The 24,219-nt window shown below is 42.3% G+C and overlaps 1 protein-coding gene across 1 annotated transcript in view; it reads right to left on the reverse strand.

Moving 5' to 3' along the window:
• Positions 1 to 488: 488 nt before the first annotated feature.
• TCTN2 (tectonic family member 2) overlaps positions 489 to 24,219 on the reverse strand; it is a 30,434-nt gene continuing 6,703 nt past the window's right edge. Inside the window, exons 6-18 of the mRNA XM_040250661.1 lie at positions 19,689 to 19,879; positions 18,514 to 18,640; positions 17,358 to 17,499; positions 17,077 to 17,142; positions 15,406 to 15,540; positions 15,075 to 15,152; positions 11,158 to 11,238; positions 10,143 to 10,254; positions 6,514 to 6,620; positions 3,033 to 3,189; positions 2,130 to 2,255; positions 1,398 to 1,486; positions 489 to 740 (exon numbers count right to left, since the gene is read on the reverse strand). Of these exons, the coding sequence (XP_040106595.1) occupies positions 637 to 740; positions 1,398 to 1,486; positions 2,130 to 2,255; positions 3,033 to 3,189; positions 6,514 to 6,620; positions 10,143 to 10,254; positions 11,158 to 11,238; positions 15,075 to 15,152; positions 15,406 to 15,540; positions 17,077 to 17,142; positions 17,358 to 17,499; positions 18,514 to 18,640; positions 19,689 to 19,879 (1,515 nt within the window). The 3' untranslated portion in view covers positions 489 to 636. The remainder of the gene's footprint in view (positions 741 to 1,397; positions 1,487 to 2,129; positions 2,256 to 3,032; positions 3,190 to 6,513; positions 6,621 to 10,142; positions 10,255 to 11,157; positions 11,239 to 15,074; positions 15,153 to 15,405; positions 15,541 to 17,076; positions 17,143 to 17,357; positions 17,500 to 18,513; positions 18,641 to 19,688; positions 19,880 to 24,219) is intronic.

Below are 24,219 nucleotides of genomic sequence, written 5' to 3' on the forward strand. Positions count from 1 at the left end.
AACTTGGGATATCTGGTTTTAATTAACAATAATCTTCTGATGTTCAAACTACTTGTCCTTTGTTGCAAAACTTCTATATAACGTGACTCCTCTCCTCACCTCCTCAGAGCAATTCTCTCAGGATCATTTCAGACGGTGTCTCCCGGGCTTGAAGTCCTAAAAATTCCCACCAAATAAAACATAACTCTCAACTTTGAGGTTGTGAATATTTTTTAAGGCAATAGACTTTAATGCATTTCTAATCCTTTCTTTGGAATAGTGGAAACTTATCATTTCAACAGAAATATATAAAAAATTCAAAGACTGATTCTCTATGGTAGGAATAACATTTGGACCAAAACTCCTATGACTTTCATAATCTGTGATGAACTAAAGTTCCTAGTTACGCTTATTGACACAGTTGATCCTCTCATGCATTTTGCTCACTCTGGTGCATCAGTGAGAACACCCACTCTGAATTGCTTTGAACGTCTGGATAGCGACATATGTGAATTTAATTTGTGGAGCACTTAATAAAATTTTCTATAAAAATAAAACATTTCATTTATTAAGATTTTACAGAGAGGCACACAGGAGGACAACAAATCCCTGATGTAGAAGCTGATGATCTGTAAGAAGCCAGACGGTAGTTGAATTCTAAGCTTTGTGTATTCTGATCCAGGGGTTACTGAGGAATACAGCTAATATGATGAAAGATACCAGTAGTAAGCTCTTGGCAACACACTGAGAGTAAGGCTCTCCTGCAAGACAATGAATCAAACTAAGCAACTTTTTTTTTGTCATTTTCATCATCATTATTTTATTTTTTAAAACTTTTTACTTTGTATTGGGGTTCAGCCTGTTAATAATGTTGTGATAGTTTCAGGTGAATAGCAAAGGGCTCAGCCATACATACCTGTATGTATAGATACATCTATAGATGTATCCATTCTCCCCTAAACTCCCCTCCCAACCAGGCTACCACATGACATTGAGTAGCATTCTCTGTGCTGTACAGTAGGACCTTGCTGGTTATCCATTTTAAATACAGCAGTGTAAGCAACATTTTTTTGGTCTTGGGGGCATTCTTGGCTGAGCCATATTGCCTATGGAATCTTAGTTCCCTAAGCAGGGATCCAGAGATCAAACCCATGCCCTCTACAGTGAATCTACAGAGTCTTAACCCCTGGACCACCAGGGAATATCCAGGAATGTTGTCATTTCTTAACTTTTTGGGTAACTAGATAGAAATAAGCCAAAACATAAATAGTGATCATTTCTAAGGCAACATCAGTACATGTTTTCTTTTTAAAACTTTGCTATACATTTTAACTTTCCTGTGACATTTATACTTTTTTCAAAAGTTTTTTAATTAACATAACATAATGATAAACATTTCAGAAAAGGGCTTTACCTACCTCGATAATATTGGGTCAGTGGATACAGAAGTTGTGGCCAACAAACCTCATTTCTATTACAGTCGTACTCTGTAAAATTGATCTGGAATCTACAAAACATTTTAGAAGGTTATAATAGCTATAACAAAACATGCTTTTGATGAGTTGCATCAAAATCTGATTAAAGGGCTTCCCTGGTGGGTCCAGTGGTAAAGAATCCATCTGTCAATGCAGGAGACGTGGGTTCAGCTCCTAATCAGGGAAAATCCCATGTGCCATGGAGCAACTAAGCCCGTTTGCCACAACTCCTGAGCCTGTGCTCTAGAGCCCGAGAACTGCAGCTACTGAGCCCATATGCCTAGAGCCTGTGCTCTGTGACAAGAGAAGTCACTGCAATGAGAAGCCCACAAACCAAGACTGCAGAGTAGACCCTGCTCTCGGCAACTAGAAACAGTCCCTGGAGGCAGCAGTGAAGACCCAGCACAGCCAAAAATAAACAAAAAAAGCTATTTTTAAAACCTCATCTAAAACTTGATTAATGAAGTAAAGCGTTTGTTTGTTTTCTACTTATTCAGCAGCACTATGTGGCATGTGGGATCTTACTCCCCTGACCAGGGATCAAACTCATGCCCCCTGCAGTGGAAGTACGGAGTCTCAACCACTGGATCACCAGGGAGGTCCCTAAACTTCTTAGTTTTGAACATATATTTTTCTGCTTCCTGATCATGTCACTGAGGTCAGCAAACAGATTACCTTGTAAGGGGACGGGGTAACTGTGCGGGTATCTTAATAAACTGGACCGATGCGCTGATGGGGAAGAGGTCAGCCTTGTCCTCACAAGTCAGTCCACACTGGAACTGCCAGGTCACGGAGGAGAACCTGGGAGGGAAAGGTCACGCAGGCGACAAAGCCCCCGCTCACTTCTGGTCTGCTAAGAACACTGGGTAACTGACACAACAACAACATGAGCTGGGCTTCTCCTACACACGGGTCACGTTTTCCTGGTGCTGCCTTTCCCCCTTTGTAGGATGTAAATTTTCAAATGCACACACAAGCTGAGACAGCTTTATAATGAACCCTTGTGGACCTATCACAGGTTGCAACAACTACCAGCATTTTGCCAGTTCTGCTTCTTCTCCTCTCCCCCGTCATCTCATTTCATACTGGTGCTTTTAAAGTTCATTTGTTTTATCACTTGTTTGTCTCAGACAATAGTATAACAGTAATAACAGCAGCAGTACCTAACGATTTTTGAGGGCTTTCTATGTTATTGGTGCCTTTTTGCCTATCCCTGCAGCCCTTTGCCTTTCTTCTAGTAATTGCGCCCCAGTTTTCCCCAGAACTAACCTTCTCCCACTCTCAGTTGAGCACAGAGGGGACTCACCTGAACCTAGGAATGTGCCCATCACCTACACCCGGTCAATCAGATCTGTCTACTCTCCTGGCCATAGTGATTGGTTCAGAATGGAGCACGTGACTGAAACTGAACCAACGAAAGTCTTCCTAGACCATTTTTGAGAAGGATGGGGAAACGAGGCACCCTCTTTCCACTGGACTTGCTAATCTGATATAAGCCTGAAGTTGCTGGTGTTCTTCTTTGCCACCTCTTGAGGAAACTTCCCTGCAAATGCACACTTAGCCTCGATGCCATCATACCTCGTCTCGACGCCAACTATCTCCTGCTGAGTCGTCCCTTCCACGGCGCCAGCATCCGAGAAGAGGATGCGGATGCTCAGCTGCGTGGGAACGTCCAGGCAGATGCCACCCATGTTGCTGTCGGGTGGGTCTGCGCCTGCGTCAAGGGCATCCGCACCTGGAGAGGTGTTACGTCGTTCATTTTGGAAAGAAGAATTCAGTTTCAGTTTTCCTACAGTACTGTAATGTAACCCCCCAGATTGGAAATATTATTAGGCAGGAATCAGAGGACTGAGTCTTTAATCTCTAACAGGCTCTAGTTATATGCCTCCCATGGCTTCCCTAGTGGCTCAAACGGTAACACATCTGCCTGCAATGCGGGAGACCTGGGTTCAGTCCCTGGGTTGGGAAGATCCCCTGGCAAAGGAAATGGCAACCCACTCCAGCACTCTTGCCTGGAAAATCCCATGGATGGAGGAGCCTGGTAGGCTACAGTCCACGGGGTCGCAAAGAGTCGGACACGACTGAGTGACTTCACTTTCACTTTTCATGTTTAAAATGTCTCCTTGGGCTTCCCTGGTGGCTCAGTGGTAAAGAATCTGCCTGCCAATGCAGAAGACGCATGTTCAATCCCGGATCCAGGAAGATCCCACATACTACGGAGCAACTATGCGCCACAACTACTGAGCCTGTGCCCTAGAGCCCGTGGGCCGCATCTGCTAAGCCCACATGCCACAGCTACTGCAGCCCGAGCGCCCTAGAGCCCGTGCTCCACAACAAGAGAAGCCACCGCAATGAGAACACCCAGCACAGCCAAATAAATAATTTAAAAAAATAAATACTTAAAGAAAAGTGTCCCCTTGTATGTTAACTCAGTCATTGGAACTTTAAAATCTTTGACTCACCTAATAAAACCATGTATCATGATTCAGTTCCCAAGCTCCTCATTGACATCTACCCAGAGTTTGAACAGAAATATTGACTTGCAGTAAAAGGCCATGAGACTTAGTCTACGCAGTCACTGTTCTAGTAAAAGCTTGTGTAAGACACTTAGAATCCATACTAACAACTTTAGTTACTACAGATTAAATAGTTCAAAAGCAATTTCCTGGTGTGCTGCCATAGCAGTAATACAAACGGAAGAGGATAAAACTGGAAAAGAGGTGAACTGTCATTCATCTCGAAAACTGGCCTCTGCGGGGGTGGGAGGAGAAGAAACAGCAAGGTCAGAGGCAGATGTGAAGCCCTAGGGCCACTCTGGGGGGATTTCTTTGTTTCTTCAGGGATCGGGAAGGCTGTCACCAACAGGTTCTTTCTCCTTGATACAAGGGCTCAGCACCATTCCTCTTCTGCTCATTAACGAGGACCAGGGTTGACTTGCAGCTTAGACACGAAACATAAGCTAACAGCTTCCATCATGAGGGCAACACAATGACATCACCTCTGACTTCCCAACTCTGGCTTTCTGTCTTGAAATTTCCCGTGGTTTTTACTTCTCCGGTGCTTTATTGACCCCTTCCCTGCATCCCACAGGCACCGCCATGGCCCACCTCACTGGCCAACAGGTTGACAGGAGTTGACAAGCCCCGACCCCTGGGTTCTACTTCCAAATGAGGATCTAACGCTGGGCTTAGGGTCTTGAGCACAAGTGGGACAGGCAAACCGCGTGGCTGGCCAGACCCCACTGCCTGCGTCAGAGTGGTCAGCAGTAACTCGGCCAGGCATACATATTACGTGATCCCTGGCCACCCCCAGGGGAGAGGACAGAGGGGGTTGTAATGATTCAGACCCTAATCACGAGGAGTGGGGAAAGTTCAGGGGCATGTGTCTGGTTGGTCCTTTGTATGAATCCCAGCCTGACGAGGTGAAGTGACTTCAGAGGGTGTGGAAAGGGTAAAGACAGGACTCGGTGTGTGGGGGCGGGGGGAGGGTTTGCACTCCCAGCAGCATCCACAGGGACGGGAGGGGACTTAAGAAAGCAGATGCTCCAGCATCAGATAGGTCGTTCAGGCCCCAAGAGGCAATCCCAGGAAGGAGAGGAAGAAAAGACGCTCTCTCTCTATTCCAAGTGCCTTTATACACTCAAGCATGCATGCTCAGTCGCTTCAGTCATGTCTGACTCTTTGCGACCCCATGGACTGAGGAGGCTGGCGGGCTACAGTCCATGGGGTCGCAAAGAGTTGAACAGGACTGAAGCAACTTAGCACGCACACACGGACTGTAGCCCGCCGGGCTCCTCTGTCCATGGGACTCTCCAGGCAAGAGTACTGGAGTGGGTTGCTGTGCCCTCCTCCAGGGGATCTTCTCCACCGAGGGACTGAACCAGAGTCTCATGTCTCCTGCATTAGCAGGTGGATTCTTCACCACTGGTGCCACCTGGGAAGCCCCTCAGGCATTCCAGACTCCCTGAGAAATCAGAGCAACGCTACCAGACTTGCTGGCTGGGAGGAGAGGAAGAGCTGGGAACCCTGGGTTTAGCTCCAGCTCTGCCACAACAAACTGTGACCTCAGACCGCCCCTGTGAGCCACAGCTCAGTGACCAGATGGACACTCTGTAACTGGAGTGGGAATCAGGCTCATCGGCTCTAAGTCTGTTCCATGGACTCCCTGCAGTTTATCTCTTCCTCACATACCAAACCCCTGTGTATCTCTTCACACACCAGACCCCTCTGACCCCAACACTCAGAGCAAATGCCTCTGACCAAAGACGCTGGAATGTCGGATCTTTTTATCTGGCCTTGGTGACCCCACTATTATTAGCGCTGTTACACCTTAATTTCTTTCTTTCTTTTTTAATAGCTTTATTGATATGCCAAATAGTTCACCTACTTAAATTTAAATGTATAATTCAATTCAATTATATTCACAGAGTTACGCAACCAGCAGCAGATTCATCTTTAGAACATTTTCATCACCGCCCACCAAAGAACTCCTATACTCACTAGCAATCACCCTTCATTTCCTTCCAACAGCCTGAGCCTTGGGCAACCATTAATCTGCTTTCAGTGTCTATAGGTTTGCCTTTTCTGGACACTGCATTATAAATGGAATCCTATAGTATGTGCTCCTTTGTGTCTAGCTTCTCTCACTTAGCACAATGTTTTCTATCACCTTTTAAGTTAACAAAATCGCTTTTGTAAATTATAAAACCAGTTCTCAACTGTCCATATTGCTGGCAATCAAAAATAGGAATGCAGACTGACACGCACTCAAAATCCTTAAATTTCATTAAGACTTCCTTTTCCAAAGACCGTTAGATTGTAAAATAACTGGGCAATTTGAACTTCCTGTAGATTTCCTCTTTAAAAAAAAAAAAAGCCATTGTGAATAAGAGGTAAAAGACATGAAATGCCTCCTACCTGGAGAGCTAACCTCTAAACAAATGTCTGTTGGATCACAGCAAAGAAAGACAGCTGCTGAGTCAGGCTTTAATGCCACATCTGATACTACATAGTCAGAGCGACTGAGGTACATCTTTTACACGCGTGCAGCTTTGACTTACGTATTATTTCAAGCCAGCCATCACTGAGATCGTTGTAATCGGAGTTGCCTCTCATTGCAACATGAGTCACTTGTACTAATGAATCAAGCAGTTCAACAGCATTCTCCCTGCAAGAGAGGAAGACATTTCTCAGCTCCTGGCCAGCAGGTCTTGTCCTGAAGTCCTTTCTGAGGGTGTCCAGGTTGTGCTTGCTGGATGCCTAAACAAACAAAAAAAAAAACTGCCAGGGGATCTAGGCTGGGAGTCTCACCCCTCAAGGATGGTCTTCCTGAGATGAACTTACACAGCAAGGGGAGGATGTATGGAAGCAATCTCTCACTTCAGACTTAGAACATTAGTAACTTACACTAGAATCACGTGCAGGCTCCTTTGAGTGTCACAGAACTTGGCAGGTGGGTAGATTACATGTCAAGTTACCAGGATAAGTTCATGGGCCAGAGTGACCCCATAGTAAAAGGAACCTAAATAATTAGCTAGAAGTTCGAGCTATGAAATGAGGTGAAGAGGACTTCTCTGGTGGTCCAGTGGATAAGAATCTACCTGCTAATGCAGGGGACAGGGTTCAACCCCTGCTCTGGGAAGACAGTACACGCTGAGGAGCAACTAAGCCTGTGCGCCACAACCACTGAGCCCACGTCCTGCAACCACTGAAGCCTGTGTGCCTAGTACTGCAATGAAGAATCACCTCTGCTCACCACAGCTAAAGGAAGCCCAAACACAGCAACAAAGACCCAGGGCGGCCAAAAACAAATTTTTAAAAAACAGGTTTAAGATTAAGAACTAGAACTTAGCATCTCTCTTGTTCCAGTGACCTCACTGCAGGTACAAATCTTATGAACCACAAAGGAGAGACTTTGACTGTTGACTCAGGCCTCGCACCCTTCCATCAGGAGCCACCGTGGGTAACTTATTCCCACACTTTTTCTTCCCTTCTCAAGGTCACCTCCACCTTTTTTCTGCTCTCCAAAGAAGTACACCACTTGGGATATATTTCAGATGAGATGGGTGTAAGAACGAAAGTGAAAGTGTTAGTTGCTCAGTCGTGTCTGTGTTGCTCAAATTTTGCGACCCCATAGACTACAGCCCGCCAGGCTCCTCTGTCCATGGAATTCTCCAGGCAAGAATACTGGAGTGGGTTGCCAGTGTATTTATTTCCTTCTCCAATACATGCAATCAAAACCACAAGAAGATACCACTTCACATCTACTCAGTTCAGTTCAGTCGCTCAGTCATGTCTGACTCTTTGCGACCCCATGAATCGCAGCATGCCAGGCCTCCCTGTCCATCACCAACTCCCAGAGTTTACCCAAACTCATGTGCATCGAGTCGGTGATGCCATCCAGCCATCTCATCCTCTGTCGTCCCCTTCTCCTCCTGCCCCCAATCCCTCCCAGCATCAGGGTCTTTTCCAATGAGTCAACTCTTCACATGAGGTGGCCAAAGTATTGGAGTTTCAGTCTCAGCATCAATCCTTCCAATGAACACCAAGGACTGGTCTCCTTTAGGATGGACTGGTTGGATCTCCTTGTAGTCCAGGGGACTCTCAAGAGTCTTCTCCAACAACACAGTTCAAAAGCATCAATTCTTCGGCGCTCAGCTTTCTTCACAGTCCAACTCTCACATCCATACATGACCACTGGAAAAACCATAGCCTTGACTAGACAGACCTTTGTTGGCAAAGTAATATCTCTGCTTTTTAATATGCTATCTAGGTTGATCATAACTTTCCTTCCAAGGAGTAAGCGTCTTCCCAAAAAAATAAAAGTTTGACACTGTTTCTACTGTTTCCCCATCTATTTCCCATGAAGAGATGGGACCAGATACCATGATCTTAGTTTTCTGAATGTTGAGCTTTAAGCCAACTTTTTCACTCTTCTCTTTTATTTTCATCAAGAGGCTTTTTAGTGCCTCTTCACTTTCTGCCATAAGGGTGGTGTCATCTGCATATCTGAGGATATTGATATTTCACATCGCTAGGTTGGCTATTATTCAGAAAACTGGAAAATAACAAGTGTTGGGGAGGGGAATTCCCTGGCAGTCCAGTGGTTAAGTCTACAAGCTTCCACTGCAGGGGGTGAGGGTTCAATCCTTGGTCAGGGAACTAAGAGCCCTCCTGTTGAATGGCATGGCCAAAACAACAAACAAGTGCTGGCAAGGATGTGGAGAAACTGGATCCCTTTTACGCTGTTGGTGGGAATGCAAAACGGTACAGCCTCTATGGAAAACAACATGGCAGCTCCTCAAAGAACGGAACACGATGATCCAGCCATTCCATCCCTGTGCACACCCCCAGAAGAGCTGAGAACAGGCACTCAGACAAAAAGTGACCCAAGGCTGTTCAAAGCACAATTCACAACGCACTATTCCACAAATGTGGAAATGCCTCAAATATCCATCAACTAAGGAATGAATAAACAAATGTCGCATATATACATATATATCTATATCTCCATACGATGGAATATGATTCAGTCATGAAAAAGAATGAAGCACCAACACAGGATACAAACATGGATGAATCTCACCAACAGAATGCTAAGTGAGAAAAGTCAGACATAAAAATTCACAAAGTACAGGAGACCATTTATATGAAATATTCAGAATAGGTAAATCCACAGAGACAGAGAGTGAATTGGTTGTTGCCAGAGCTGAGGGGAGGGAGGAATAGAGAGTGACTTCTAAAAGGTACAGGTTTCAGGGATGTCCTTGGTGGTTCAGCAGCTAAGGCTCTGAGCTCCCAGCACAGGGGGCTCCAGTTCAATCCCTGGTCAGGGAACTACATCCCATATGCTGCAACTAAGACCTGCTGCAGCCAAATAAATATATTTTTTAATTAAAAAAAAAAAAGTATAGGTTTCATGTTGCACAGACAAAAATGTGTTGGAACTAAACAGAGATGGTAGTTGTACAACATCATGAATGCACTAAATGCCAGTCAACTGTTAAAATGATTATATTGTGTGAATTTTGCATCAATTAAAAAAAAGAATGCATATGAATATCCATAAAATTTCCAAATCCCACCCAGATAATTAAATGGGAAATTCTTTATACATCATGTAACAAAGCTTAAAAATTCTTTAAATATTAATCACCAATGACACTTAGCTCCAACCCTTTCTCTGATTTTCTAGGAATGTGGGGTTTCCAATGATGTGAACAAACTTCCCAGAGAAATTTGCATAAATACGGATGAAACGTCCGAGAATGTCTATTCTTATACGGAGGTTTGGATCAACTCTAAATTGTACTGGAAGTTTGTACTGTTTTTTGTTTTTTTTTAATTTATGTATTATTTTTTGGCTGCGCTGGGTCTTTGTTGCTGCATGCGAGCTTTCTCTTGCTGCAGAGCACAGGCTCACTAGCTGTGGCCTGAGGGTTTAGCTGCTTCGAAGCATATGGGATCTTCCTGGACCAGGGATCGAACCCGATTCCCCTGTATTGGCAGATAGATTACTAACCACTCGACCACAAGGAAGTCCCTGGAAGTTTGTACTGTTTACTATCACATAAGTTTCATTCAGACGTTTTTCATGCTGTCTTTAAATACTCATGGTGGGGGGGGGGCAGTGAATTAAATTTAAGCAAACCACTCAAAACGTAGATAAATCCATCAGTGAGACACTCACCTAAGCTTAGTACAGTTTTCATTAATTCCAACTTCTAAAAGGCACCCAGATAGTGCATTTTCTCCAAATAAAATGGGTTTGACAGCTGCTGTTGAACACAAACTCCTTCCGGCTATAAAATAGAAAGATTATTTTCTTGCTATTTTTGCAAAACAAAATTAAGTAAAAGATTTACCTCAAAGTTTTTCTTAAGAAAAAAACAAACAGAGAACAATAAGCAGAAATAGTTTCCAGTTCTCTAGAAATGAGGTCATTGTTACTCTAATCCTTTGAAAGCTGAACAAAGGCTTCTTTCTGTATCAAAATACCTGGACAGGGATCAGGGGTTTATTCTGAATCTGAAATTTAATTCCTTCTGGCACATGTGGGTAATTACCACTGATGCAAAGATTTTCCATAGTTTGGAATGAAACTATTTTCCTGTCTCTGGTTAGCACCATCTTGGGTTAATCAATAACAACAATGACAATGGACTCTCCAGCCACTTTCATATTTAAATCTCTCTTACTGAAAATCAGCACTTCAAGTGAAAACAACGTTAACATTTTTTATAGAAAGAAAGAAAAAAGAAAAGGAAGCTGTAGAAGCATGGAAAACAACCACCCCTAGGCTAAATAAACACACCAGGCTTTAAAGTAATTGGTTACTCGATCAGATTCAAAATATGGCAATATTTCCAATTATAGTTCACCAGCTGCTGCTGCTGCTAAGTCGCTTCAGTCATGTCCGACTCTGTGCAACGCCATAGATGGATGGCAGCCCACCAGGCTCCGCTGTCCCTGGGATTCTCCAGGCAAGAACACTGGAGTGGGTTGCCATTTCCTTCTCCAAGGCATGAAAGTGAAAAGTGAAAGTGAAATCGCTCAGTCATGTCCGACCCTCAGTGAACCCATGGACTGCAGCCTTCCAGGCTCCTCCGTCCATGGGATTTTCCAGGCAAGAGTACTGGAGTGGGTTGCCGTTGCCTTCTCCGCTAGTTCACCAGAGAGCTAGTCATATCATCAAATCAGATTACCAGAATACCAAAGGTGTAAAGTTGTGACATTATTCGTCCCGTTGGTGCTTAGAGCTCGAACAGGCTTGCCAAGTTGGTAACCTAGACAAACACAACACAGGAGAATGAGTATCTTTCCCTCTTGGTTTATTTCAAAGCAACAGGCGCTAGCTCATCAAACAACAGAAAGAAGGAATCCACAACAAAAGGAAATAGGCGCTCAAAGTTCTTTTTCAGAATAGCCTCGAGAGAAGGACATCAACATCACTCCTTTCATTTGTTTCGTTTTTTATTGAAGCATAGTTGATTACAATGCTGTGCCAGTTTCAGGTGTACAGCAAAGTGACTCAGTTATAGACATGTTCTTTTTCAGATTCTAAAACACAGATGTTAGTGTGGCTTTTTGAAGACACTTTTAAAGTGAAAACTAAGCAGGAGTCAGTCTTAGAATTCTCACCTTGGAGAACAATAAGCTGCTGGGCAGGCCAGTTCATGAACACTCACTGAGTGATTAGTACGGCTTATCACAGGGGCTCATTAAGGAAACTTAAAACCAGAGTAACTTTCCCATGGTAGCCTTTTCCCAGTAAACTAATTCAACCCCAAGGTCTGATTTAGCTCCTATGCCCATCCATTTCCTATTAATCCAGCTTACGGTTTCCACCTTTTTAATGTGAAAAAGTTCACAAGCACAGGAAAGTTAAAAGTAACACCATGAACCTCACTCAATACAGCTGCCACCTAAAGTCAACAACTGTTAATATTTAGCTGTATTCTTCTTAAGTGTTAGTCGTTCAGTCATGTCCAACTCTTTTCGATCCCATGGACTGTAGCCCGCCAGGCTCCTGTGTCAGGAAATTCTCCAGGCAAGAATACTGGAGTGGGTTGCCATCTCCTTCTCCAGGGCTCCTGTAGGGAAAATTAGAATTGGACGCCTCAAGTCTAGGGGAACCCCTGGGCCTGTTCATTACCGGAGTGTTCCTCTCCTTTGTGACTGCTAGATTGTGAGCCATTCAGGGCCCACTGTCTTCTGATCTTAACGTATCTAATGTGCACCCCAAAGATCTTTCCTTCAGGATAGATCAAATATTTCCCATTTTTAGAAGCTTTATAACACCAAAACACATATTTCAAAAATAGCACAAACTATATTAATTTATATTAATATGAAATATAATAGATATTTGTCTTATCTATTATAAAAGTATATATATTTGGGGTGAGAGGGGCAGGACTATTTGAAAATAAGTTGTAGGCATCATGACACTCACATCATGAAAGCTCCATCAGACATCTCTCAAAATTAAGGATATTTCTCTACACCATCATGATGCCAATATTTCTAAGAAAATTAATAATAACCCCTTATAATCATATCATATCATATCCAGTTCATATGCATATTTCCTATGTCCCTTCCAAAAACGCATATTACAGTAGCATTGTTCTCAGTTGGTAAAAAATCTGCCTGCAATGCAGGAGACCCTGGTTTGATTCCTGGGTCGGGAAAATCCGCTAGAGAAAGGATAGGCTACCCACTACCGTATTCTTGATCTTCCCTTGTGACTCAGCTGGTAAGGAATCTGTCTGCATTGCGGAAGACCTGGGCTCAATCCCTGAGTTGGGAAGATCCCCTGGAGAAGGGAAAGGCTGGTACTCCAGTATTCTGGCCTGGAGAATTCCATGGACTGTATAGTCCATGAGGTTGCAAAGAGTCAGACACGACTGAGTGACTTCCACTTTCCCTCTGCTCATATAAACTGGGATACCATCTAGGTTCCGGCACGGTGTTCGCATTTCCAGCTTTACGTCCCACCCTTCCCAACAAGCGGCCTCCCCTCTGGCCATGGGTCTAATCCTGCCAGAGTACACTTCATGCTCCTGTCTGGCTCCTTGGCTTCCCCCAGGTTATTCCTATCCCCGGCATCCTTTCCAATTATCTGCTTCTCAAGGCACCGTCTCCTCCACGCAGACCACAGTGGAAACACACCCAGGGCAGGGTTCTGACTTGCTCGGTGCTTTTCCTCCAGCCTAGGAACAAAACCTGGCATGCGGACTTTCCTGGTGGTCCACTGGTTAAGAATCCGCCTTCCAACGCAGGGGACTTGGGATTGATCCCTGGTCAAGATCCCACACGCCTCAGGGACACTAGATCCCACATAGCAACCCAATACACCCAGATAAATAAATAAATATTTTTTAAAAAACAAAACAAAACCTAGCATGTGCTGGACATTCAACACTGTTCCTTAGTGATGCAGTCTGGGTAAATGGTCAATATTCTACTCCTCTGAATCCTGGAGTAACTGACCTCGTTTATTAATTATCTTGGGTCGTTCACTGTTGTTTCCTGTGACTTAGTGCTGTCAGCTCCAAATAAGAGAGTCCCTGAGGACAGGGCCCATGTCAGATAGTCCTCAAAAAACCCCATCCAGCCTCAGAAAGTACCAGAGAGACACTGTCTTTCTATATACAAGCTGTGTCTCTGCCTGAATGGTTCTGGCTCTTAATGTATTCTTTGTTGATGAGAGCATCAACATTTCTCATATATTCTGACAGGTTTTCTCAGAAATCTTGTCAAATTAAGTCAATGACATAAAAATTCTTAAATTTCAGGAGCCTGGTCTCTTTTTCCCACCCCCCTCAGTTACCTTGGAGTTCATATAAACTAAGAGAAAAAGGTCATAATGTTTTCATGCAGTATATACATCATTCTTTAAATAACAATTGTGACTTACAACAGAAATAATTAAGGAATGCTGTACTTGTGATCCATACAAAACACCAACATTTGGGGTTGTACATGATTTAAAGAAATGTCCCAAACACTTCTCGAAATACTGTAGCAGCCAATAAATACATAGAGGAATGCCTTAGGTGGCTATAGGCATGCAGTTCAGAAAATAAAGAAAAAAAAAATCTCACTAGAACTAGTTCATTTCTTCAAAATCACCAAGTAGGAAAAAAAGCAACATTGAACTTCCATACTGATTTTACATTTTACATAACTTCTATACAGTACCTTGACTTAACCAGGAGTCTGCTCTTAAAAGCCAACAATAAACCCTAACATTAAAAGCCTATTTAAAAGGAAAAAAATATATATATATATATAAAGAATTGTGTCTAATTAAATTAGTATACATAAATATTGAAGATCACGCAAAGCAAAAAGTTACTAAAAAGTTTTAAAATGTTGTTCCTCCATGATTAATTACTGCATGTTGAAGAATAGTAAGGGAATTCTCTAAAAGTTAAAATAAAAGTTGTTCCTTCATGATTAATTACTGCATGTTGAAGAACAGTAACAGAGTTCCCTGGTGATCAAGTTTAGGACTCCACACTCTCACTGCTGAAGCCCAGGTTCAATCCTTCATCATGGAATGAGGATCTCAGAGGTGGCAGAGCAAAGCCTCCCACCTCCCCAACCAAAAACAAAAAAGAGGGAGGGAGGGAGGAATTAAGGAGTTTGAGATTAGGAGATACAAACCATTATATACATAAAACAGATAAACAGTGGGGACCTACTGTGTATCACAGGGATCTGTATTCAGTGTCTTGTGATAGACCATAGTGGGAAGGAATACGAGGGGGGAGTATATACACGTGTGTGTAACTGGGTCACTGTGCTGTATATCTGAAAGTAACCCAACACTGTAAATCAACTATACATCAATCAAATAAATTATTTCATTTAAAAAAAGGCCAGTAGCTAAAGAGAAAGACTGTTTTAGCTTTACAACTGTGACTATATATAACACTTTGTGAAAAAAAAAAGTAAGCTGTTAGCAGGAAAAGAATACAGTGTCACATGAGAAAAAGAGAAAGGTCAGAGTCACAAATTAAACTTGGAAACAATTACTTACAGTCATCATCATAGCACAGGAGCGTCAAACTAAAATGTGTTTGTAAGATCAGTGATTGATATGCACTCTCACCTGGGTTTCCAGACCATTCCTCCTCATTACCACTGTTATAGCTTAAAAATTTCACTGTAAATCTCTGTGTCATGATTCCTAGAAATAAAATAAAAATATAATGTCACCAATTTACTAAGAAATTATCCACCACAGTGTTGTTTTCTTTACCTTATCATTGCATTTCAACATGCAAAAAAAAAAAAACAACCCACTGTTTTCTGATTAAATCATAAACACAAATAAGAAAAACAGGTCTGAATTAGTTTATCTGTTATAATTATGAGAATCATGAAGAAAGGAAAAAAATGCTTTAAATTAAAAGCATTCTCACTGCCCTTCACAAAGTTACCTTTCTGCTGAGCATTAATTTCTGCCCTAGTAATTCTGACGTTTATTTCACTGATTGTATTATTATTCCACCTGAAAATATAATGTTCTTCCACGTTCACGTTCCTGGGGGCTGGTCCAGTACTTAAAAGTGTTTCTGGAAATAAGAGAGTACTTTCATAAATTAAAGACCTAAAAATAAAAAAGTTAAAGACCTTCCTTAGGTTCAAGCCTATTATTGGCAGTTCCCTCTGCCTGGGTGGCCATCCCCCACCCCCATCCCTGCCCTGCAGACCCAATTCCTTTACCACAGCAGGGTCATCACCTCCTCAAGAAGCTGTCCTCAGATCTCCACCCAAGTCAGCATTAGCACACCATCCCAATAAGCTGAGTGAGCTCCATCCCTTCCCTTTTTAAAAAATATTTACTTTTTATTTATTCATTTATTTGGCTGCTTTGGGTCTTAGTTATGGCATGGGAGCTCTTAGTTGCACCATGTGGGACACAGTCCCCTGACCAAGGGGCCCCCTGCATTGGGAGCATGGAGTCTTAACCACTGGACCACCAGGAAAGTCTCTGTCCCTTTCCTCTTATTTCAGCCTCCCTGGTACCCAGCTCATGGCCTAATGCAGAGCACGGGCTTGGAAGAGTATCTGTTAAATGCAAGATTACAGAAAGATTACATCTGGTAAAGATGACATCTGTTAAAGGAAAGATTACAGAATGTCAGCTCTTTAAGAGCAGGGGCCTGGTGTCTAGTTCACTACTATATTGTACTAATAGCTAATGGAAGGAAAGAGTAAGTTCCGAGAATTATAACACATTGAAAAGAAACACAAGTAGTATCTTTCATGGAAAAACAAAAGTCCTGGTAATATTGGCCAAATTCTATGTACTTTAGTTGGCTGCATTACAATCACAGAGTCTAATGACTGGAAAAAGAAAAGCAAGCAAGAAGTGAAAATGCTGGGTCCTAAAGAACCCTTTAACTCTCTGAAAAACACTTAAGAAAAAGCCCACACACCCAGAGAACAAGGAGGGACTCTGGAACCCACATAATCCAGGATTGAGAAGGATTGGGTTCAAGGTCACAGATGTTATTCCACAGTAAGTAAAGATGGAACAAGGAACAAGCAAAATGCTAATGGGATATTTCTCTAACAACTACAAATCTAAAATTCTTAATGAAAATGTGTTCTGCTCTGGGACTACAGTAAGTCTCCTGCATACAAACTAGTTCCATTCCAAGGGCATGTTCAGAAGTCCAACACGGTTAGCCTAGGCACCCAGCTGATGTAATTGGCTCTATAGTACTGTACTGTGATAGGTTAATAATAGTTTTCACACGAATAATACATTAAAAACAAACACAAAAAATGAAGAAAACATTTCTAATCCTTCAGTACAGGACCTTGAAAAGTGCAGTACCAGAGCTGGCATACAGGGGCTGGCATCGAGTGTAGAGGCAAGGAGGGAGAGGAGCTGGGAGATGGTAGAGCTATAGGATCGTCAGCAATAGGAGACGAAGGACAAGATGAAATTTCACTCAGGCCTGATGGTGGTGGAATACGTGTTTGCATCTTGCAAAGTTCAAAACTTGAAGGTTCGTATATAGGGACTTACTGTACATATTCCTTGTGAGAAATGATATGTATTTCCATAGAAATGGTATAAAAGTATAACATTAAAATACCTGTATTGGTGATGAATCTGTCTAAGTCAGTTGCTTCCTCATAGATTACTTTCGGTATAACTATGCCTGAAAAAACATACATAAATGAACTTCCATAGGAGTACATGAACCTCACATGTTCACATTTACCTATGAAAATGCAAGTTTGCCAAACAAATACAGTGCCTATGCCTGCCCTGTACGCCAACTACCCCCTCCACTCCCCAAACGCCATCAAACAACCCACTATTCTTGGCATCTAATTGGCATCTAAAGTCCATGCTCAAATGGACGTAACTTACCTCCCATAGCACCATTCTTTATCTTTGCACTGGTAATTCCATCTCGTTCTAGGTACTCCTCCAGGCTAGTAACGCATTGAACATCAAAATTTTGCAGGAAGGCCACAGGAGCGTTGTGCACGCACTGCCCAGCCAGGGACACCTGAGGGCCGGGGGCGGGGAATGCGGACAGATTTATGACCTCCTTTCTGATCATAAAAAAAGAGATCAGTGTCTTGGAAAAGCATCCTTTCTGCAGCCTGCTTCTACTGCTGGGTTAGCTCCAACAAAGGCTAGGGCATTCACTAGTTAACTGACCTGAGCAGAGTATCTACTTGACTGGCTGATCACACTCTAGAAGCCCCTGGCTGCAGGGCCACAGTAAGCACAGTTTCTAAGGAAAATTCCCTGCTCTGCATCATTTACTTTGCAGAAACATGATTCCATTCAGCTCCAGTTTCTTCTCTGTTGTGTTTTGTTTTTTCACTTTTTGGCCATTCCAGGCAGCATACAGGATCTTAGTTCCCCCAGCCAGGGAGGGAGCGGAAGCACAGAGTCTTAACCATCGGACTGCCAGAGAGCGTCCCTCAACTTCATTTTCTCTCCCTCATTACAAATGCATTTTTGTTAAAGCCGTAAGAATGGATTCATATGGATAGTAAAGAGAAACAGTTTAGCCTCCCATGTCTTCTTCCCATAAATACTTTTTCCTCACAATTTTGAACTTAATAAAGTTAAGATTTCACATAAAACTTGAGTCTTAAAATATTTTTCAAAATTCTATTTAATATTTAATTAACACAACACCATAAGCCAAATATAATTCAATAAAAAATAAATAAAAATTTGAAAGTATTTACGGCTCACTAGAAATTGGCTGTTAAACTAATACAAGTGAGAAACAATAGTTACTTCCATGGAAACTTCTAGACAGTCTTTTGGTTTTATTTAGTAAGTTCACTCTGAGATTTAGCAGTGACAGATTGATTTAAGAGTGACTATCAAAAGAAAAAAACAATCCAGAGACCTTAAATGGCTGAGTGCCTGAAAAGTCCACAGGAGAAAAATACATAACTCAGGAAGAGATTTTTATTTTTTAGAATAACATGAGTTAAATTAGTAAGAGGAAGGGGAAAGTGAGAAAAAGCCTCTGGCATATTAAAACTGAAAGGATTACCTGCGGAATAGTAAAATATGCCTTATCTACTGTCATAACGGGGTCTCCTTGTTTGTAACCAAAGTCTGAAAAGTCTTTTAGATCAGTATGCAAATACATGTCAAAGGAAACTTGATGTCCAGAGGAACTGCAAATTGTGAGAGAAACCACCATTAACATGATACAAGCAATTCTTTTAAATTTTTTCTCTGCTTTTTTAATTATCAAAATAATATTTGTACTAAATGCCACTGAACTGTGCATTTTAAAGTAGTTAATGGTTAATTTATGTTCCATGAGTTTTACTTCAATGCTAATAATAAAGTTGCTTTAAAATGTCAATAAGACAGAAATGTAAAAGACAGAAAGTTAAAGTCCCCCATGAGCCAATCACTCTTTCCCCCAACCCAGAGAATCGCTAGTAACCATTTGTGTTATCAATTTCTTTTCAGTGAGGGCTCCAAAAATCACTGTGGATTGTGACTGTAGCCATGAAATTAAAAGACGCTTGCTCCTTGGAAGAAAAGATATGACAAACCTAGAGACATGACTTTGCCGACAAAGGTCCCTATAGTCAAAGCTATGGTTTTTTCAGTAGTCATGTATGGATGTGAGAACTGGTCCATAAAGAAGGCTAAGCACAGAAGAACTCATGCTTTAGAACTGTGGTTCTAGAAGAGACTCTTCAGAGTCTCTTGGACTGCAAGGAGATCAATCCAGTCAATCCTAAAGGAAACCAGCCCTGAATATTCATTGGAAGGACTGCTGCTGAAGCTGAAGCTCCGGTACTTTGGCCACCTGAGGCAAAGAGCCGACTCACTGGAAAAGACCTTGATGCTGGGAAAGATTGAGGGCAGAAGGAGAAGGGAGTGACAGATGATGAGATGGCTGGATGGCATCATCAACTCAATGGACATGAGTTTGAGCAAACTCTGGGAGATAGTAAAGGACAGGGAAGCCTGGCATGTTACAGTTCATGGGGTCGCAAAGAGTTGGACTTGACTTAGCAACTGAACAATAACCAGCTCTTTCAAATACTTAACACAAAATAAACTTACTATGTGAAACCTAGAATTGAATCTAGAATGGAGGGATTGAAGCATGGAGCCTCTGGAGAGGCCCTGAGGAGGACATGGCCATATTCCAGGGCCACCTGGATGCACACCCCTCTCCCGGGGTGCCCTTCAGACACTTACATGGAACCATGGTAGAAGTACCCGAGGAAGGGTGAGTTGGCAAGCTGCACACACAGGAATGGAAACCAGTCGGGGACTCCATGTGCCATCTGCGTGGAGCAGAGCTGATCAAAGGGAGGATTAACATCTCCTCCAAAAACACCAGGGAAACAGGACTCCCTGAACAGTGCTGTTAAATCTGATGAGCATTCCTGGAAAGAAGATGTAGAGGAGCTCAGAGAAGATTAAATCCCCCCTCTGCCCACTGTCAGGATCTCCTGGCCAGTGTGATGCACTTGCTGCTGGAGACCAGCAGGACGCAGTAGAGGAAGCAGAAAACAAACAGCTGGCCTCCAGGCTGAGAGTGTTTGCGCTCACAGCAAGTCATCTTCCTATGAGGCTCCAAGTCAGGAACTTCGGACATCCACAGAATTTACATCTTAACTGGGGACCTAAGATATGCCTACAAATAAGATGAGAAAAAGAAAAGGTAATATGAAATAGACCACAGGTGGAGAATTTTCAACTGGCATCACCACTCACGCCAGTATTCTTGCCTGGGAAATCCCATGGACAGAGGAGCCTGGCGGGCTACAGTCCATGGGGTCGCAAAGAGGCAGACACAACTTAGCCACTCAACAGCAGCAGCGTTCAAATTCCTAGTCCAGAGAAATCTAAGGACAATTCCAGAAGAATCCTTGAATCATTCTTGTTATATCACGACCCGATTGGTATCATCAAGAAGTCACTTTATTTGGATGGACCTAGAGCCTGTTATGCAGAGCGAAGTCAGTCAGAAAAAGGAAAATAAATATCATATATTAATGTACATATGTAGAATCTAGAAAAAAGACCCAGATAAAGCTATTTGCAAAGAAGAACTAGAGACACAGAGGTAGAGAACACATGTATGCACACCAACAGGGAAAAGGGGAGGCGGGATGAACTGGGAGATCGGCACTGACATACACACTATTGAGACTACGGATAAAATGGAAAACTAACGAGAACCGAGGTACAGCCCAGAGAACTCTACTCAACACTCTGTGGTGACCTAAATGGGAAGGAAATCCAAAAAGGAGGGGATATATGTGTATACCTAGAGCCAATTCACTTTGTTGTACAGTAGAAACTAACACAACATTGTAAAGCAACTATCCTCCAATTAAAATTAATTAAAAAAATAAAAATTAAAAATATGTATTTGATCTGGAATTAGACAATGGATTCTTAGAAATGACACCAAAAGCATAAGCAACAACAATGACCAAAAACTGGAATAAGGGGAGGGAGAATTAGATGAAAGAGGTCAAAAGGTACAAATTTCCTCTTATAAGTACACACTAAGGATGCAATCTACAAGAACAATATAATTAACACTGCTGTAGACTATATATGCAAGCTGCTAAGAGAGCAACTTCTAAGCGTTCTCATCACAAATAAAATTTTCTATTTCTTTTTGTCCTTTTTTAAAAAAACTTTTTATTTTATATTGGAGTATAGCTGATTAACAATGCTGTGATAGTTTTAGGTGGACAGCAAAGGGGCTCAGCCATACATAAATATGTATTGATTCTCCTCCAGACTCCCCTCTCCCATCCAGGCTGTCAGGTAACATTGAGCAGAGTTCCCTGTGCTACACAGTAGGTCCTTGTTGGTTATCCTTTTTAAATATAGCAGTGTGTATAGGCCACATTCCTCAAAATGGTAAGTGAACTGGAAAACCATAGAGTTCAAGTAGTTCAAGGTCAAGGGAGAAAAAAATATGTTTAGTTTTCAGAAAACTAAATCCTCTCCAAATTGATTTTAAAATATTTTTAAATTCTAGAGATCTATTGTAAACCATGCGTTCTATAAACTATAACAGGAATGAAAGTTCCTCACCTACAAATAGGCATATATACACAGCTCTAAATGGGTCTGTATTGGATTCCAGAATGCACATGCATGTGTACAGACACTCAGTCATGCCTGACTCTTTGCAGCCCCATAGACTACAGCCTGCCAGGCTCCTCCGCCCATGGGACTTTCCAGGCAAGAGTACTGGAGTTGGGTGCCATTTCCTTCTCCAACGCATGAAAGTGAAAAGTGAAAGTGAAGTCAGTCGCGTCCAACTCTTCGCGACCCCATGGACTGCAGCCCCCCAGGCTCCTCCGCCCATGGGATTTTCCAGGCAAGAGTACTGGAGTGAGGTGCCACTGCCTTCTCCGATAGGCATATATACACAGCTCTAAATGGGTCTGTATTGGATTCCAGAATGCATGTGCGTGTGTACAGACACTCAGTCATGCCTGACTCTTTGCAACCCCATGGACTGCAGCCTGCCAGGCTCCTCTGTCTATGGGATTTTCCCAGCGAGAATACTGGAGTTGGTTGCCACTTCCTCCTCCATCTATTTCTTTAATTTTGTGTCTATATGAGATGATAGATGTTCGCCAAACTTATTGTGATACCACTTCATGATGTATGTAAGTCAAATAACCATACTTTAAACCTTAAACTTGTACAGTGACTGTGTCAATTATATCACAATAAAACTGCCAACAAAGGTCCATCTAGTCAAAGCTGTGGTTTTTCCAATAGTCATGTATGGATGTGAGAGTTGGACTATAAAAAAAGCTGAGCGCCGAAGAATTGATGCTTTTGAACTGAGGTGTTGGAGAACATTTGAGAGTCCCTTGGACTGCAAGGAGATCCAATAAGTCCATCCTAAAGGAAATCAGTCCTGAATAGTGAATGGAAGGACTGATGATGAAGCTGAAACTCTAATACTTTGGGCATCTGATGCGAAGAACTGACTCATTTGAAAAGACCTGATGCTGGGAAAGACTGAAGGCAGGAGAAGGGAACAACAGAGGATGAGATGGTTGGGTGGCATCACTGACTCAATGGACATGAGTTTGAATAAACTCCAGAAGTTGGCAATGGACAGGGAGGCCTGGCATGCTGCAGTCCATGGGGTCGCAGAGAGTCAGACACAACTGAGCAACTGAACTGAATTGAAAATTGGAAGAAAAAAATTGATAAAGTGGACTTTATCAAATTAAAACTTTTGAGCTTCAAAGAAAACCAACAGGAAAATGGACTTCCTAGACAAGTAGGAGAAGTTTTTGGCATATCATATATCTGATAAGGGACTAGAATCCAGAGTGCATAGTGAACTTTAAAAACAAAAAGACAATTTAATTTAACAACAAAATTAAACGACAAAAAGACAACCTAATTAAAAACTGGCCAAAGGGTCTCAACAGACATTTCTTCAAAGAAGACATATAAACATTCAATAAGCCTTTGAAAAGATGTTCAACGTCATTTGCCACTAGAGAAATATGGATCAAAATAACAATGAAATGCCACTTCACACCCTGAAGGAAGGCTGTAATCAAGATTATTATAGCCATTGTTAGTGACATCATGGAAAATTACAACCCTTATACGGTGCGGATGGGAATGTGAAATGATGCAGCTACTTTGAAAAACCAGTTCCTCAAGGGAATTCCCTGGCAGTCCAGGGGTTAGGACTCATTTTCATTGCCAAGGACACAGGTTCAATCCCCAATCAGAGAATTAAGATCCTACAAGCTATGTGGCTCAGCCAAAAAGAAGAAAAACAGTTCCCTAAAAGGTTGCAATACATGAACCGTGAACTCCCTGATGTTCAAGCTGGTTTTAGAAAAGGCAGAGGAACCAGAGATCAAATTGCCAACATCCGCTGGATCATGGAAAAAGCAAGAGAGTTCGAGAAAAACATCTATTTCTGCTTTATTGACTATGCCAAAGCCTTTGACTGTGTGGATCACAACAAACTGTGGAAAATTCTGAAAGAGATGGGGATACCAGACCACCTAACCTGCCTCTTGAGAAATCTGTATGCAGGTCAGGAAGCAACAGTTAGAACTGGACATGGAACAACAGACTGGTTCCAAACAGGAAAAGGAGTACGTCAAGGCTGTATATTGTCCCCCTGCTTATTTAACTTATATGCAGAGTACACCATGAGAAACGCTGGACTGGAAGAAACACAAGCTGGAATCAAGATTGCCAGGAGAAATATCAATAACCTCAGATATGCAGATGACACCACCCTTATGGCAGAAAGTGAAGAGGAACTAAAAAGCCTCTTGATGAAAGTGAAAGAGGAGAGCGAAAAAGTTGGCTTAAAGCTCAACATTCAGAAAACGAAGATCATGGCATCCAGTCCTATCACTTCATGGCAAATAGATGGGGAAACAGTGGAAACAGTGTCAGACTTTATTTCTGGGGGCTCCAAAATCACTGCAGATGGTGACTGCAGCCATGAAATTAAAAGACACTTACTCCTTGGAAGAAAAGTTATGACCAACCTAGATAGTATATTCAAAAGCAGAGACATTACTTTGCAGACTAAGGTCTGTCTAGTCAAGGCTATGGTTTTTCCAATGGTCATGTACGGATGTGAGAGTTGGACTGTGAAGAAGGCTGAGCGCCGAAGAATTGATGCTTTTGAACTGTGGTGTTGGAGAAGACTCTTGAGAGTCCCTTGGACTGCAAGGAGATACAACCAGTCCATTCT

The sequence above is a fragment of the Oryx dammah genome, unplaced genomic scaffold (genome assembly GCF_014754425.2).
Source record: "Oryx dammah isolate SB20612 unplaced genomic scaffold, SCBI_Odam_1.1 HiC_scaffold_12, whole genome shotgun sequence".
Lineage (NCBI taxonomy): Eukaryota > Metazoa > Chordata > Mammalia > Artiodactyla > Bovidae > Oryx > Oryx dammah.